The sequence below is a fragment of the Chiloscyllium plagiosum genome, unplaced genomic scaffold (assembly GCF_037043375.1).
Source record: "Chiloscyllium plagiosum isolate Xiang-an unplaced genomic scaffold, Cpla_swu_hap1 HiC_scaffold_43, whole genome shotgun sequence".
Taxonomy (NCBI): Eukaryota; Metazoa; Chordata; class Chondrichthyes; order Orectolobiformes; family Hemiscylliidae; genus Chiloscyllium; species Chiloscyllium plagiosum.
Genome location: NW_028270181.1, coordinates 7,874,038 through 7,892,577, shown reverse-complemented (window position 1 = coordinate 7,892,577; position 18,540 = coordinate 7,874,038). Strand labels below are relative to the sequence as shown.

Here is an 18,540-nt window from a genome sequence, read left to right as displayed (position 1 = left end):
CAAACTACTACACAGTTATACTTTTGAGCTGCGTGAGGTCACCTCTCCCGACTCCTGCATTCCCCAATCTCTCTTAGTATTTTGCCTCTGCCCATCTATGCTCCACGCCCATTGCCCCCTTCCCCAGGTTGGCAACCTTCCTCCCTGTAAGTGCTGACACACACATTATTTTGTTGACAGTACATCAACATCTGGTTTAACATTTTGTATCAATTCTGCTGGTACATTCCATCCTCGGACATTTCATTAACTTGTATCATTTTGTATATCCCAAGCATTTCGGTTATCTCAGCTTTTTGCTGAAAACATAATTTTTGAAAAGAATCTATTTGCTATAATAATTACACACCAAAGTTAGTATTTAATTAACCACAATTAAACACTGAAAAGTAGAGATACTCTTCCCTAAATACCTGCAGAGTTAATAGTTCTCTTGCTGTACCCCTTTTCTGTATGCTTTTTCTATATCTGCAAAAACAACACCTTTCCCAATTTCTAACAAAAGGACTATTAAGAATCGCTGTCCTTGTTGTGAGTCTGGAATCACGTTGAGGCCAGACTCTGTACAAATGCCAGATTTCCTTTCCTGACTGTTTTCCACAGCAGTTGACTGTGGTTGCTTAGTTGTCAACAGGCTAACTTCCAGATTTTTATTGAATTCAAATTTCGTCATCTTGCCATAATGGAATTCAAACAAAGTCCCGAGGACATTAGGCTGAGGTTCTGGATTACTAGCCCAGTGAGAGCCTTCTTCAGTGCTTAACGGACAAGGGCCAAGCCCATTTGAGCATGGGTCCAGCAGTCTCATGATAATGGTACTGATCTGGTATCTCAGGTCTTGAGTTTCAATCTCACTGTTGCAAGTTGTGAAACAGATTTTTCAAAATCTTTGGCTAGTGTGAGAAAGTAATGAGAAAGGTATGGAAACACAAACTAATTCACTGTTGTCTGGGAAGGGAAATTAATACCTACACTGGCCTGACCAACTTGAGTCCAGTTCACGTATTGTTGAAAGAGTCTTCCACTTGCTTGTTGAAACCCAAGTCCCTGGTTCCTTGGCAGTAGTTGAACAGAGTGGACATCTCTCTCTTTGTCCTGGCCAACTCTCCTTCAGCCAACGGGACAAGTAAAGAGGTTTATATAACATGACATGGTGCATTGTTGGCTTTGATACACTTGGGAAGGACTGAGGAGATAAAAGGTGCCAAATAAATACAGATCATTAAATATGCCAAAGCTTTTTGTCCTGCTAGTCAAGGTCTAAAGAGTAGAATTGAAGTAAGTTGTACAAACTATGCTTGTATTCACCTGAATTTCAAAACGATGATCTAATCAAGTTATTTAAAATAATGAAGGGATTCGGTTGAGTACATAGCCAACTGATATGACAGATCTGCGAAATTGAGAAAGCCTAGAAGAATTTGGTCTTTTCAAAAGTGTAAAGAGGTATTTTAAAGATGACTGAGTTTACAGAATAATTAAAGGTTTGGAAAAGCTGAGTGCAGCATATTGCTTCTAAGTAAATACAGTAATGAGGGAGTCAAGTGGGCACATGCTCAAACTAAGATAACTTTAGCACCATTCATACAAAACATAATCAACACTTTGGCCTGTTTACTATAAAATTCTAACAGGACTAGACAGAGTGAATGCAGGAAGAATGTTCCGGATGACCAGGGATTCCAGAACAAGGGGTCACAGTCGAAGGATATGGGGTAGGCCATGAGGACTGAGATGAGGAGAAATCTCTTCACCCAGAGAGTGCTGAGTCTCTGAAATTCTCTGCCACAAAAAGTGGTTGACGCCAAAACATTGAATGTTTTCACCAAGGAGATAGATAAGTTTTTAGGGCTAAAGTGGGTACAGAATTATATGATCGATCGTAATCACATTGAATGGGGAAGCAGGCTGAAATCTTTTTCTGTGTTTCTCTGTCTGTAGTAATGGTGAAAACAATGGAACAGCAGGAGGCCATTCAGCCCCTTGAGCCAGTTCCACCATTTGGTTAGATCTGCAGTTCAACTTCACTTCTCACCCTACCCCTCTCTTTCATTCGGGCATAAGTCGATTCTCCTGCTCTTTGAATGCTGCCTGACCTGCTGCGCTTTTCCAGCAACACATTTTCAGCTCTGATCTCCAGCATCTGCAGACCTCACTTTCCCCTCTCTTTCATTCCCCAACCTAGATTTTCACTCCCTTGTGTGAGAAAGGGCTTTCTGACTTCAGGCCCAAACAATCTCGCTCTAATTTTAAGATAGCTTCCCTTTTTATTTGGGTTACTCTATCAGAGGACACGGTTGGCTCTGTATGTACTCAACCGAAATCCCTTCATTATTTTAAATACCTTGATTAGATCATTGTTTTGAAATTCAGGTGAATACAAGCATAATTTGTACAACTTACTTCAATTCTACTCTTTAGACCTTGACTGTAGCAGGACAAAAAGCTTTCGCATATTTAATGATCTATATTTATTTGGCACCTTTTATCTCCTCATCCTTCCCAAGTGCATTAAAGCCAACAAAGCACCATGTCATGTTATATTGTAGGAAAAATGACAGTCAATTTGCAGACAGCAAGCTCTCACAAACAGCAATGTAATAATGACCAGATCATCTGTCTTTGTGATGCTGATTAAGGGATAAATATTGCCCAGCACACTGGAGAAATTTCCCCTGCACTACTTCAATCAGTGACATGGAATCTTTTACATACACCTGAAAGGCCAGACATGACGTCAGTTTAACAACTCTTCCAAAAAATAGGCGCCTCTGACAGTTTACCATTCCCTTAGTACTGCACCAGAATGTCTGTTGAGTGGGAATTGAACACACATCTTTTTGGCTCAGCATGCCATCAGTGCTGATGTCTTACCAGATGGATTCTGCATAAACACAACCATCCTTCCATTTTTGGTAAGTTTCGGGTTATTTTGTTGTATAGACATTAAAATATATATGGTTATAGACTAATAACAGGATTTGAAATTACTTAGAAGTAATCTGAAATAATGGCATTTACATGAGCTCATTGTAAGGCTGTGCTGTTATGTAGGCTGTGCAATTTACAGAATCAGCACTGAGGCATACAAGCGGCCGAACATCTTTTGGAGGAGCAGGGAGTAGGCATAAATATATTTAATTCAATGTTTATTTGCATAAAGGCTGCTTTTAGAATTGTTGACAGTTGTTCCTTCACTTTTAATTTTAATTGTGTCTATAAATCCCTGAGCATCACTTCTATGTTTGTGCATTGGTTATATTCTTTCTGAAAGCAAGTCCAGCAGCGTGGTGGCTCAGTGATTGGCACTACTGCCTCACAACATCCCGAATCCGGATTTGATCCCAGCCTTAGGTGACTGTTTGTTTGTGTGGAGTTTGCACATTCTCCCTGTGTCTCCAGCATTTCCTCTGGGTGCTCCAGTTTCCTCCCGGGGTCAACAAAGATGTGGCACAGTGGATTAGCCATGCTAAATTGTCCATAGTGTTCAGGGGTGTGCAGGATAAATGGATTACCCATGGTAAATGCAGGGATAGGACGGAGGAGGGGCTTTGGAGGGTTGGTGTAGACTTGATGGGCCAAATGTCTTTCAAGGGGCAGATAGCTCAGTTTGTTTCCATCTTCGCAATTTCTGTTTTCAGAGTGTCTTCTCTTAAGTGAGCTTCAACCAAGTCTAAAAAACCTCACTTGTACCTGATGGTAGATGGGGAAGCTTATCTGCAGCTATCAAAATAATGGACATCAACCCAATATTCTGAATTGAGGGTTTCGCTTTATGCCTAGCTGAAGTGTCTGAAATGGGGCTCACCTCCAACTTTCCTGAATTGCTTGATGAAAGACATTTCTCCTAAGCCAGTCAATCTTCTGTCCAGGTGTGAGTCTCCTGTTTGATGTCAATCCAATATTTAGAATACATATTTTAATCTCTACTTTCCAGACCATCTGAAGTGGGGCTGATCCTGTAGCCTTCAATGCTGGATGTAGGAATGCTATCAATAAACCAGAGACTTGTTGCTTCAATGTATGACTTCATGAGCACATACTGTTCCTGGATAAAATATTCACAAAAGCAATCTGCATTAGATCATATTAAGAGGAATTTATTTCTATCATTCAGTTAATACGCAAATAATGATCTGCTGTGACATGCATTCTGTAGTATTATAGCATTTCTCTCAGAGGAAAACTGAAAATAATTTTCTTAGATTCTAACTGAACTGGAGCAACACTTAACTAGAAAGGTTGAGAGTGAGTGCATATTGCAGCTTTCTTAATTTATTTTGAAATCAGTTTTACAGATATCACAGTGACCCAAATTTCTGATATATAATTGATTTGAATTCGGCAGGAGCAGAGAGCTCCCTGCATAAGGATACTGTGCCTGAAGAGACATCAGAGGCTCACTGAGTAGATGTATTAAATCTTCTGTTTGTTAGCTCAGTTGGCTGGACAGCTGGTTTATGATGAAGTGTGATGTCAACAGCATGGGTTCAATTCTTGCACCTGCTGCGGTTACCATGAAGGTCCCAGCTTCTCAACCTCACGCCTTGTGTGAGACATGGTGACCCTCAGGTTAACCTCCCCACTATCAGCTTTTATTTTCAATCTGTTGTACGGTCACAAATGAAACATCTCAGGCTCCCACTGCTTATATACAAGAGAGTCTCTCAAATTGCAGAATAATGATCTGAACATCAAGTTGATTTTCATGCATTTCAAAACATCCTCACCAGAAATATGGATGTTGTGTTCAGGGATGCCAGCTTTTGTGTTCAGGAATGAGAATGTGTGTTTAACAAACCAAGATTTTTTATAAACAGTAGGCCAAAACAAATAGGAGCAGAATTAGGCCATTCAGCCCATTAATTATACTCAGCCATTCAATCATGGCTGATATGTTTCTCAAGCCCTCATAATCTTTCATCCCCTTACTCATCAAAAACCCATTTATCTCTGCCTTAAATATACTCAATGACTTGGCTTCCGTAGCTTTCTGTGGCAGTGAGTTTCACAGTTTCACCATCCTCTGAAGAAATTCCTCCTCATCTCAGTTCGAAATATATTGTATTAGACAGCAAAAGGCTTTGATATTTACAAGTGTTTTATTGTAAACGTACAGATTAGCACCTTTCTCTGTCCGGAAGACAGTTCCCCACTGCTCTCTTTTAAGTCTTACTTTATGAAACTAAACACCAATTCAGCAATTACCAATCACCCAAACTGCGATCATTTCCGTCAGGGACAATGTAGCAGTAGCAGACATCAAAACCAAAAGGGCAGGAAACAATGGAGGAGAGTAAAACAAATTACGTTGGTGGAGGAACATCACAGTTTTTCTTTGACATGAACGTAGCTCTTAAATGCTCTCAAACAAGGGTCAAACAGCTGTTCTGTTTGATCCCTAAGAGGACCCTTTTTTTTAATACTCATGTACAGTGGTGTTGCATAAATAATTGGGAAAACATAGTTGGAGAATCTTTTTCTATTTCTGTTTTGAGCTAATGTAAGTAAATTATTATATTCAGATTGAGTGAACGGCTCATCCAAAAGTCTGTCACAAGTCTCTCTGCAGGTGCAATGCTTCTGGACCTTGCCTTCAGAGTAACACCTTTTTCTTTCTCTTCTTTCCAGACTTGATAGAATCCATGACGCAAAACGGCCATCCGTCTGGTAACTTCACCCCGTCAGACACCACAGATTCATCGGAGTGTCACCAAAGGAAAAGAACCACATGTTCCAGCTCTGGATCTGGGGAGGCAACAGGAGAGACGGCAAAAAATTACACTCCAGATCAGTTTGAGGCCGTGAAGAGGTAGAGATGCAAGAGTGACCAGGGAGCGGGAAAAGATCACTGTGCCATACGTTCTTTTTTCATAGGGTTGAGGGGAGATGAGCGTGGGATGCTTGATCAGAACCTACTGGCTAGCTCTCTGCAATTCATACTGTACTCTCAAAAGCTTTGATTAAGATTGTTGCTGAAAATGTGTTGCTGGAAAAGCGCAGCAGGTCAGGCAGCATCCAAGGAGCAGGAGAATTAACATTTTTGGCATGAGCACTTCTTCAGAAATCTAGCAACACATTTTCAGCTCTGATCTCCAGCATCTGCAGTCCTCACTTTCTCCTTAGGATTGTTGGGCAAGGTCAGAGGTCATGCAGATTATAGTCCAACAGGTTTATTTGAAATCACAAGCTTTCAGAGCCCTACTCCTTTGCCAGGTGAAGGAGCAGCCTTCCGAAATCTTATTATTTCAAATAAACCTGTTGGACTATAATCTGGTGTCATGTGACTTGTCCACCCAATCCAACTCTGCCACCTCCACATCACAGGATTATTGAGATCCCTCTCCCTGACTTAAAATGATCAGCTACTTCTCTTGAACTTTTCACCCATGCAGAAGAACTTGACGCTTATATCTAAAGTGTACACATGTGGGGTTCTGTTGCCACCAGTCATCAACAATGGGATATTGTCCATTTGTTAAACATAATTATTTGACCAAATTTTGAGGCATTTCAGAACTTTGCCGCCTCTATTACAATGCCAGTGGCAAGACTGATGGGAAACACAAGTAGACACAATTCCCATAGAGACGACAGACAAGTTGGACGATGCAAGTGATTCCAAGGCAACACTGTCAATTCAGCTGCATTCTGATGATTGATCTAAACCATTCAGAATACTCATGTAAAAGCTGTAGTGTGAAATCAGCTCGCCATTTGACGCAATGTGTCTCTGCCAACATTTTTTTAAAGCACTAACTAATTCATCCTATTGCCTTGCACTTTCCCTTTAACTCTACAAACCCCTCCCTCCCTCAAGTACAAAATTTTCTTTTGCAAGTTACTGTTGACTTGGTTTTTATTTTTTTTTGGATTAGTGGTGTTGGAAGAGCACAGTAGTTCAGGCAGCATCCGAGGAGCAGCAAAATCGACGTTTCAGGCAAAAGCCCTTCATCAGGAATAAAGGCAGAGAGCCTGAAGCATGGAGAGATATGCTAGAGGAGGGTGGGGGTGGGGAGAAAGTAGCATGGAGAACAGTAGGTGTGTGGGGGAGGGGATGAAGGTGATAGGTCAGGGAGGAGGGTGGAGTGGATAGGTGGAAAAGAAGATAGGCAGGTAGGACAAGTCATGGGACAGTGCTGAGCTGGAAGTTTGGAACGTGGGTGAGGTGGGGGAAGGGGAAATGAGGAAACTGTTGAAGTCCACATTGATGCCCTGGGGTTGAAGTGTTCCAAGGCGGAAGATGAGGCATTCTTCCTCCAGGCATCTGGTGGTGAGGGAGCAGCGGTGAAGGAGGCCCAGGACTTCCATGTCCTCGGCAGAGTGGGAGGGGTAGTTGAAATGTTGGGCCACAGGGCGGTGTGGTTGATTGGTGCGGGTGTCCCAGAGATGTTCCCTAAAGCGCTCTGCTAGGAGGCGTCCAGTCTCCCCAATGTAGAGGAGACCGCATCGGGAGCAACGGATGCAATAATCCATTGGATGGTATTAGTGGATGTGCAGGTAAAACTTTGGATGTGGAAGGCTCCTTTAGGGCCTTGGATGGAGGTGAGGGAGGAGTTGTGGGCGCAGGTTTTGCAGTTTCTGCAGTTGCAGAGGAAGGTGCCAGGTGGGAGGGTGGGTTGTTGGGGGGCGTGGACTTGACCAGGTAGTCACAGAGGGAATGGTCTTTGCGGAAGGCGGAAAGGGATGGGGAGGGAAATATATCCCTGGTGGTGGGGTCCGTTTGGAGGTGGCGGAAATGTCAGCAGATGATTTGGTTTATGCGAAGGTAGGTTGGGTGGAAGGTGAGCACCAGGGGCGTTCTGTTCTTGTTACAGTTGGAGGGGTGGGGTCTGAGGGCGGAGGTGCGGGATGTGGACGAGATGTATTGGAGGGCATCTTTAACCTGGTGGGAAGGGAAATTGCAGTCTCTAAAGAAGGAGGCCATCTGGTGTGTTCTGTGGTGGAACTGGTCCTCCTGGGAGTTTCCATTGCCCTTTTAGGCAGAGTATTCCAGATCATCATAATTCACTCCCAATCTCTGTTTTCTGTCCATAAATCCACAGGAAACATTTTCTTTCTCTTTACTCTTTTAAATTCTTTCCAGATGTTGAACACCTCCACAGAATGTCTCCTTGACCTTATCTACTCCAAGAAAAGCAATCCTTTAATCACCCACGAGAACATTCTAATAAATACCCTCTGCACTCTTGTTATTGTTTTGATGTCCTTCCTAGAATGGTTTGCCCAGATCAGACACAGTTAAACATAACTTACTTTCCTTTTTCTCCTGTTTAGCTAAGGACCATTTTATGTTTACTTTAAATGGCCTTCCCAACTTGTCCTGTCACTTCCATTAACCTTTATATGTTTATCCGCAGGCCTCTCGATGCTTGCTCTCCCTTTAAATTTGTACCACTTTGCTTATTTTGCATCTCCTCATTATTTGTGCCAAAAGTGCACTATCTCCATCAGAATAGTTTAATTCCTCATGTTGATCTGCCTATGTTTATTCATGGGATACTGAAATATCGCTGTGTTTCCTGCCTGCTGTACAGAATAAAGAAGTGTAAGGATTACTACGAAATCCTAGGGTTAAGTAAAGATGCAACAGAAGAGGACCTGAAGAAAGCCTACAGAAAACTGGCTCTAAAGTTTCACCCTGACAAGAACCAGGCACCAGGAGCTACAGAGGCATTCAAAGGTCAGTGGACATCCAGCTGGTGTCAGACTTCCAGTGTAAGTCACTTTAGCAAAAGAATGTTTATAATTCCATTGGATGTCATCACTGAAAGGAAGAACTTGTTGATGAAAGGGATCCAACCTTGGCAATAATTTCAAAGATCCCACAAACACCAATAAGATAATTGAACACTTTAAATCATATATTTTTTGATGTTTGCTGGAAGGAAGGTTCCTGATCAAGACAGGATCTGCTCCTCGTCATGTTGTTGAATCCAGATGTTCATCAGGAAAAACAGGCAGTTCTTTTGCTTAATGTTTCCTGGAGTGAGACTCAAAACAACTACCTTCTGATTCAGATATGTGCATGTTATCAAACAAACTAATCCATAGTACTAGTCTTACAGGCCAATTAAAAGCCTGAAAAATAAGCCAAAAAAAACAAAAACCTATGATTGTGATTTTGGACATCAATTCCAGGAGTTGCTCAAAGTGTTGAAAATTAGATTGACTGAGCAGTGGCCTTTCCACATACTTCCAGTTATTACAGGCTAAGTCAAAGTCCAAGGAAAAGAAGCCAGGAGACACAGAGCCTGAGAATACAGGACAGACAGTAGGGTTCTACACCTCAAATTCACACAAGTATTCTTATTCATCCCCAATATAAACTCTCCTTCTGACCTAAAACTAAAGCAAGATATTGAAGATGCTCGTGACTAAAATAAAAAAGGAAGTCTTTGAAAACTTCCAACTGTTGGCTGCATCTGTGGCAGAGAAACAGCTGAAGTTCCCTGCTTTGGCTCCTATCTCTGTGCCAGAAGCTCCAAATTTCATTGCCAGCCAAGAACAAATCTGTCTGTAAAACAGCCAAAACAGGTTGAGTATTCAACCTGTAAACCTGTGCTAATCTCAGGTGGTAAGAGCAAGGAAGTTTCCTGGGTCAGCCTTGTAATGGATTGAAAGTTGGAGTCTCCACCGTCACTATTCATAGCTCTGGTCCACAATGTGCATATAAAAATACATGTTGGCACACTAACTTGGACACATTTTGGGGAGGATGCTGGTTAACTCCATTAGTTGGGTGGCCAGTGTAGAAGAGACTAGAGCCAACAGCATGGAGTTCAGTCAGGCTGAGGTGGACTTGGGTCCTGCATCCTTTCTGTACTAGAAGACTCCTATGGAGCAAAGTCAAGAATGTGCCTATTAAAGCTGGATGCTGTGCCAGAGTTTGCGCCTTCTTTCTGCTTGAGTGAGCCCAGGTGGGCTGAAAACCCCTTTATCAGTCATATCTGTTTTGTGCTGTTTCAAACATTGTGTGAAAAAGGTTTTGAAATTCTCAGATCATGTAAAATTGTTGGAGGAGGAGGTTACAAGAAGAGAGGCATTTGGGACTTTGTTCCATATTTCTTCTGTTGGTCAAAGTAAATCTTTTTGACCTCATCAGAAATAAGAGCAGGAGAAGACCGTTTGGCTTCTTTAGCTTGCTTCACCAGGAAGCAAGACCACTGCTGATTCCTCCATTAAATCCCATCTTCCCAATCTAGCCCTTGATTCCTTTAGTACACAAATCCCACCATTTGTGGACTTACATTGTGCAAATCACCATTTACTTGATTCAAGTAAAGCCCAAATGTGGCAGACTGTACGTGAACTATGAGTTGCATTCCACTCTAGGAAGTAATTTTTAAAAAATTATTTTCTTTAAAACTGCGTATAAACTAAGATTGGACATAGAGTGCACAAAAAGGTGTACTGTACATTTTGCATGGAAAAGCAAATTTGCAAATGTTAGGCCATCATTGGGACTTGACTATACTCAATGACTGAACATCTACGCCCTCCCCCCGTAAAGAAAAAAAAGAGCTAAAAAAATTCTTAGAATTCTGAAAAAGATATTTTTGCTGCCATGTTGAACCACAGTGCTTGGAAATTTGGGTTACATTATCATTTAATGGTTTGGGTTTGAATGCTGAATAGCTATTTCAGGCACCTAGAGGGAGCAGTCTTTGGTTTAGAGATCCTTTGTTTCCTCTGACCCTTTACAACTCTGATCCAATGCTCCTTTCCTCTAGCTATTGGGAATGCATATGCTGTGCTAAGCAACCCAGAGAAACGGAAGCAATATGACTTATACGGTGATGAGAAACAGGCTGCTAACCGACACAGTCATGGTGCCTCTGACTACCATCGAGGTTTTGAGGCAGACATCTCACCTGAAGACCTCTTCAACATGTTCTTCGGTGGCGGATTTCCCTCTGGTACGTTTTGGTTGCAATTGAGGAAGTATCTGTTAACTGCAATATATACCTGTTAACTACAAAAGTACCACATAACTTCGAGCTAAAAGCTATTGCTAATATTGTTGGAATTTTGGTTTTAGTTACTGTTACAATATCCCTGAGGTCAATCTGTGCATCAAATGTGTTATCTAGAAATAGAAGTGAGTCACTATCTGTTAGACAAGTTTGATAGTCACGTTCATTGAGGAATTACCATTATTGATTAGTTATTTTCCTGTTAAAGTTATTCACAGAGATTGGTCTTTAAGCTAGGTATAAACTTTAACCAGCTGATAAAGTACATACTTCAGCCTTATTGTCTCCACATAGAAATTGATATTAAACCCTTTTGAAGCCAGGAGGCAGCATTTGGTCTATTGTGTTTATATTAGTATTGACTCCATGCTGAAGCTCTATAAAGCTGTCATCCTGCTCTTCTCTTGTACCATTTAGAGTATTTACTGTGCAGAAGGAGGCTATTTTGCCCATTGAGTTAATCCCACTTCTCTGTTTTATCCCCAATAACCTCTATTTCCTTCAAGAACCAATCCAATTTCCTTTTGAAATCATCAATGCCTTCCCACCAACCTCATAGGTGGGTTGTTACTGTTTACTGGCTAAAAACGTTTGTCTCACATCCTTCCTCTATTTCTCTTCCAAAGATCTTAAATGGGGTGTCTCCTCAGCTAGTGGGAACAATGTTCCCTTGCCTATCTTATCTTTAATATTTTAGTCAATCAATTACCTTTGCAAATGTTGTGCTGAACTTGCCAATATCTGGCTGTCATTGGTGGTTAATGGAAATTTCTGAGTCAAATTCAAATTGATGCTGAAAATATAATTTCAAATCAGGAAAACAGGTTTAAATCATTTGCTTCAAAGGATAAAAGATCCATACAATGGGTGGAAAAACGGAAGATGTATATTGGTCATTTTACTTATGGGTTCTCCTGGACATGTGAAGATTTGATAATACATTGTTGAAAATTATTTGAGAAAGATGGTCATTCAACTAATTGCCAAACTCCATTAAAATAGGGCCAGTGCAGATATGTTCCCACGTTTAGTATCCAGATTTATGTTAAAGATGCAAAACAGCTACATTTCAATCTGTATAAGTTCAATAGCTACGCACTGCTGCCTCTAGAACTAGGGACGTTATTATAAAATGCTCACAAATAAATTGTAAAAGAAATACAGGAGCAGTGCAATCATGTAGCTTACTAGCACAGATGACTAGAAATTATATATTTAAGAAGCCAGATAAGCGTTTGAAGGGGAAGGCAATGTTGACGAGGTTAGATGCTCAGTGTTAATATGAGGCTCAGCAGAAACACTCACATCTATGTGCTGAGCTGAATAGCCTGTTTCTGTACTGTCAAATCTATGTAATGTTGCTTTCTAAGTTTCATTTATAAAGATAATGACATAGCAATTCTAACCTAATTCATCAGCGTGTTGAATGTCCTCTTCATCCTATTATTTCTTCTCTTCCACGCACCCTCTCTCCTCCTCAGGCAATGTCCATGTATATAGTAATGGGAGAATGCGTTACACTTACCACAGACCTGAGCGACGGGATCAGCAGGGTGATGTAAGTACACAAGTCTTGCAGCACTGAAGAAAGACGTGCATCTTGGCTATGCCAACTATTTGAAGGAACTGTACACTCAACCCCCATTCCCTATCCCCTCTCACAACATTCAAACTTGATGCTTAAATCACATTTTTAATCCCATCTCTGTCTAAAAGCTGTCATGGATTTGGACTGCTTCAGGTCATGGAGAATTGTTCTGGATCTCTCCCATTAGAGTGAACGCATCTTTGTATTCATCTACCCTACAAATCTTTCTAAAATTTCAATACTTCAATTAAATCGCCCCTCAACTTTGAAGAAAGCTCCTTTTATAGAGATAAGGTTTATCCAGTCTATATTAATGTAATAATTTAAATTCTAATAATAGTGGAATGAAATTGTTGGAATCATTTAAGATATAATTAAATGTTGCAAAGAAAAAGTGTGGAGTTTTCTAGGTGGTTTCTACATAAATGCAAGCAACCTTTAATTTGGGAAGTTATGGGCCATTTGTTTAAGGGAAATCATGCATCATGCATGTTTTAAGCTTTGCTGTGCTCTGATTGCTGTACCAAGCATCCAGACTAATTACAGGGTTTAAGATTCTATAAGGCGGCTTCAGTTACTTTTTTTTCTTGAGCTCTTTGCAGAGTTCTTAGTGTCTCTATGTAGGCTGTGCAACCTTTCAAATCAGCACTGAAGTATATAGGAAGCTGAGTATCTCTTACAGGAGTAGAAATGCATTTATCATTTTTTTCAACTTCTACTTGCTTAAACGTTGGTTTTAGAATTATTTCGAAGTCAAAGAGTGTGGTGCTGGAAAAGCACAGCTGGTCAGGCAGTATCCGAGGAGCAGAAGATTTGACGTTTCGTGAATAAGCTCTTTATCAGGAATGAGGGGTGGCCACTGGGGCTGAGAGATAAATGGGGGAGAGGTGTGGGGGTGGAGGGAAAATAGCTGGGAATGCGATAGGTAGATGAAGTTGCGGCTGACAGTGCTACCCTCGGAGAGGAGGGTGGAGTGGATAGGCGGGAAGGACAGTTCAAGAGGGCGGTTTCCCTCTTTCTTTCCCAATTGTTTTCCAAGTGTTACTTTATTTGCAGTTTTAACTGTGATCTTTATATAAATCAATGGATTCCTGAATATCAGACCTATGTTTTCCTGTATCTTTAAACTCTGTATCATTCTTGTGAATCTATGCTGATTCCCCCCCTACAGGCGAATGTATTCTTCCTGGATGTGGTTCCCAAAACCAAATGCACATGCTGCAGTTGGAGACTGACCAAGACTCTGTAAATCCAGAGAACTTGAGTTCACAGGTCACCCTAATAATTTGAGAATTTGAATTCAATTTTAAAAGACCTCAGTAAAAGTGATTGTTATGCTTTAAAGTTCTCACAAAAATCTAACTGTTCATCCACGTCCATGTGAAAAATAAAATCTGTCATCCTTACCTGATCTAAATATGACTCCAGTGCCACACCAATGTGGTTAAATCAACTGAGCAAGCCACTCCATCTTGTCAAATCTATCCATGGCAACCAGGAGTGTGTGATAAATATCTGTGTTGCTTGTGAAGACTACATCACAGAGTTCCATAGAATCATAGAAAGTTTATGACATGAAATAAAGCTGTTTACCTGATCATATCTGCACCAGATGAAAAAAATGCTATCCAGTTTTAATTCAATTTCCATCTCTTGATTCATAGCCCTGTGGAGTATGGCACTTCACACTATCCGTGTATTTGTTTACATGCAATGTTGTGTTCTGTCTCTGCCATCTTTTCAGGAAGTGAATTCAAAACTTCCACCATCCTCTGGGTGAAATCATTTCTTAACTCTGAAAGGATTTTCGTGAAATAATTTGATAAAATCAAGACACTGGGTTTCTTGAAGGAACTGGACAGGTTCTCAAAATCTCAAACCAGTGACCTCTATGACATATAAGGAAGTGTATAGGAGCATCATACCTACAACCCCCATGCCATCCTGACTTGGAAAGGTATTGCTGCTCCTTCACTGATGCTGAGACAAATTCCTGAAATGTCCTCCCTAACGGCAGTGTACCCCCCTTTCAATGCAGTGATTCACAAAGGCGGCTCATCACTACCTCTCAAAAGAATGAGCAATAAATGCTGGCCTAGCCAGCAACATCCAGATCCTGTGAACAAATTTTATAAAAATATGTTGCCAACGACTGGTTCAGGATTATTAGAAATTAGGGAATATTTTCGTGTTTATGGACAAGAGAAAGTCAGAAAATGTTGCTATGCTTATGTTTGTGTATTTATGACATTTGTACCAATTAAATATTACTGGTCTCTGTGTTATCTGATTAGCTTCCTGTTTCTTTAGCAGGGTGGATTGGCACTCTTTGTACAGTTGATGCCAATTCTGATTCTGATTCTCGTCTCTGTGATCAGTCAAATGATGGTGTCGAGCCCTCCATACAGTCTGAGCTACAGGCCGTAAGTAAAGCCATGCATTCACTGCTAGATAAAATCTGATCATTTGTTCCGCTTCATGAGGACCTCAAGTCCCTTCTTTAGCTTAAACAACCTAACAAACGTGAATGTTGGTTAAACTGGAAAGAAGATTGAAGTAATTTGGTTTGACAGAGTTTTTTTCAGGATGGTTTAGTCACAAAACATTAAACAGGCGGCAGTGTCTTCATGGACCCTTTATTGTACAGTCCTTGCAGGCACTGAGGGTTTTGAATGAGCATTGATTCCAGTTTGTTGTGTGAAGTGAAGAACATTTAGGGGCATCCCTTACCCTAAAGTTATTTTAGATGACTTACCTTTCTCCTCCTCCTGCAAAGTGTTTTCAATGAGCTTAGTAAATAATCTGCATTCATATGGCACCATTAACATAAAACAAAGTCTTAAGGTGCTTTATAGGCCAACAAAATACTTACTGATCGAGGAAGGGAGAAACCATTACTTATAAGTGAAAAGATGTGATTTTGAGGCATGTTTTGACAGGTGGAGTGACAGAGCTGTGGAGATATTTTGGGAACAAGCTAAGGATGCTGCCAAATTAAGTTAGAGACTCTGGAGAGATTTGCAAATGTGGCTTAAGACTATAAGTGCAGTATTTGTGGATGGCAGGACCAAACAGGGTAGAAGCATCAAAAGTTCATGTCCGATTTTAGTCTCCCTGTTTTAGGAAGGATATCATTAAACTTGTGAGGGTAAGGAAGAGGTTTACCAGGATATTGCTGGGAATGGAGGGTTTGAGTTATAAGGCGAGGCTGGATAAGCTGATACTTTTTCACTGGAGAGTGGGTGGTTGAGAGGTGACCTTAAACGGCATTATAAAATAATGAAGGGTATAGATAAGGTGAGTGGCAGGTGTCTTTTCCCACAAATGTGGGATTTCAAGATGAAGGGGCTTATTTTTAGGGTGAGAGGGGAAAATATTTTAAAAAGGCATGGGGGCAATTTTTCTTTTACACAATGGTTAGTGAGTGGAATGAACTTCCAGAGGAAGTGGTGGATGCGAGTGCAGTTACAACATTTAACAGACATTTAGATAAGTACATGAATAAAATATGTTTGGAGGGGTCTGGGCCAAGTTCAGGCAAGTGGACTAGTTTAGTTTGGAAACATGGTCAGCGTGGACTGGTTGAATCGAAGGGTCCATTTCCATGCTGTAGGATTCTATGACTGTCTTGCTGTAATGCAGGAAACATTGCAGCCAATGTGCATACAGTAATGTGTTAGTTCTTTGCTCATTCTTTTAGCCTGTCCAGGTCCTTCTGCAACACTCCCTGTCCCACCACTTATATGTGACTAAAAGCAAATTGTATTCATTACTCGGTCATATTTGACGCATTAGCTGGACTCAGAGTTTTGTAAATCTCTGGAAGGAAGTAGCAACAGAGATAATGGGTACATTGGGAGTTATCTTTGGTAAATCTATAGATTCTGGAAAGGTACCTATTGACCAGAAGGTAGCAAATATAACCCCGCTGTTTAAGAAGGGAGGAAACAAAGATTGGAGAACGGCAGATGTGAGCGGCAATAACACCCATCACAGTCACTGGCAATAAGACATTTCCTGCCTCCTTGCAGCTTTCAGCCATCAAATATTAATTTAAATATCTAATATCATTATGAATTTTTAAAGTATCGGCAGGATATTGTTCTAAAAACTCATGTGTAATATGTGAGTTTGTGCTTGCAATTGACCGCACAGATGTTATTTTTCACCAGTGAGAAGAAGGGACCATTAGGCCAGGCATTGGGTAGTGTTTTTATGTACCAGCCTTTATCTCAGGATAGTCATCACCTCAAGTATCTAAAAGTTATTTTTAAACAATAAACTGGAAGAGGTGAGGAAAAGATGTGTTGAATTCATTTGCAGTGTAAAATAGAATACATGTGTGTTTTATATAACACTGATATGCAGTCCTCAGCCTGAAATATTAACCATTTCTCTCTCCACAGATGCTCCCTGACCAGCTGAGTTTCCATCATTTTATAGCAGGTTTTCCAGCTATTGTGCTTTGGTAGAAACAATACCAATAGTGAGTGTTTCCTAATCTGAGCTGCCATTTGTTTGCAGGTCTACCGGTCACATTCACAGACGGACAACAGAGGTACTGAAGGTGCATTATTTTGTGGCAGATAAATTTGCGGCAGAGTATACAGGACATAACCTGAAGTTGGTGGAACAGAATGTGGAAGAAGATTTCATCGCAAACTTGCGGAATAACTGCTGGAAGGAGAAACAACAGAGTGAGTGATGCATGGGGAGTGGAATAGTAATTTACATGGAATAAACTGGCCAAGGCAGAGTTAAAGCAATATGTGGTCTATAAAATGCAGGCCTGCATCAACAAAACGAAAGCATTGTGTTCCCCTGTAACTCTATTTTAATATCACATGCTTTCTTCATTCACTCTTGAGATGTGGCAACCAGCATTTACTTCCCCTCCCTGTGTTCCCTTGAAAGGATGGCAGAGACCCAACTGCTTCAGCTGTTGCCAATCATGTAATAGAGGAACTGCCACTTATTGAGAAGTGGGGAGTTCCAGACTTTCACCCAAAAGTGATGAAGGAACTGTAGCTTGTGATTTGGACAGGAACTTGGTCGTTGATGATGTTCCAGTCATGTCAAGCACACTCCCATTGCTGAGGACTGCAGAATTGCAGTGTGTTCCATATGTCAGTGAACGTAAGTGGAGATTATATCTTGCTGTCTCGTGATTCCAAGGGATAGTTTTATTTGAAGAGCACAGAACTATTTGACCAATCTTCAATCCTCCTTAACATCACCAGAAACAGATAAATTATCATTTCTTTAATATTTGTTGGTTGTAACTGCATCTAAAGTGGCTGTTTTTCCTCTTAAGTCACTGTACATTAAAATGTTTTAGCATCACACCTTGAGATGTTGAGAAGCCTAGTGGCTTAAAAAAAAAGTATTTTTCTGTTCTGCAAAAGTGATGTTGAGATGATTCTGTACTGCCAGTAATGCAAAATCAATATGTATTCTGATATAAATCTAGCCAATCTCATTAACATTTTTATTTTGTCTCTACAGAAGAGGGTTTGTTATATCGTGCCCGCTATTTTGGAGATGTGGATCTCTACCAGAGGGCCCAGAAAATGAGCACACCAAGCTGTACCAGGTTATCAGAAGTGCAGGCTTCCCTGCATGGTTAGAATGGAGTCTGCCACACCAATAACCAGAAACCAGGTACATCCTATAGATACCAACCTTCATTTGCCTTTGATACAGAAATTCATGAGCACCATTATGTGTCTCAGAATCAAGCTCTTTCTGTTTTTTTGGAGAAATATGCCACATAGCTAAATCAAGAGAATTTAGGTATGGCTTGAAGAGGACTAAGGAGGCTAAAGTGGAGTTGATGTTGTATTTTAGAAAATGTGACAGCCACTTTACACATCAAAGTCCAAACAATGGGATAATGATCAGGTAATCTACACCGATAACAGATTACATTTTAAATATTAACCAAGACACCAGGGATAGTTTTCCTGCTCCTCTTCA

The 18,540-nt window shown here is 40.7% G+C and overlaps 1 protein-coding gene across 2 annotated transcripts in view; it reads left to right on the top strand.

The window, feature by feature from the left end:
- Window positions 1-18,540, top strand: part of LOC122541913 (dnaJ homolog subfamily B member 12) — a 33,795-nt gene that overhangs the window by 14,545 nt on the left and 710 nt on the right. Inside the window, exons 2-8 of one of the 2 annotated variants that reach the window (XM_043679128.2) lie at window positions 5,632-5,812; window positions 8,538-8,683; window positions 10,734-10,919; window positions 12,458-12,534; window positions 14,878-14,987; window positions 17,089-17,261; window positions 18,070-18,225. In XM_043679128.2, the coding sequence (XP_043535063.1) occupies window positions 5,632-5,812; window positions 8,538-8,683; window positions 10,734-10,919; window positions 12,458-12,534; window positions 14,878-14,987; window positions 17,089-17,261; window positions 18,070-18,191 (995 nt within the window). In that variant the 3' untranslated portion in view covers window positions 18,192-18,225. Of the gene's footprint in view, window positions 1-5,631; window positions 5,813-8,537; window positions 8,684-10,733; window positions 10,920-12,457; window positions 12,535-14,874; window positions 14,988-17,088; window positions 17,262-18,069; window positions 18,226-18,540 lie in introns of both variants that reach the window. The other variant, XM_043679126.2, reaches the window with a different exon arrangement.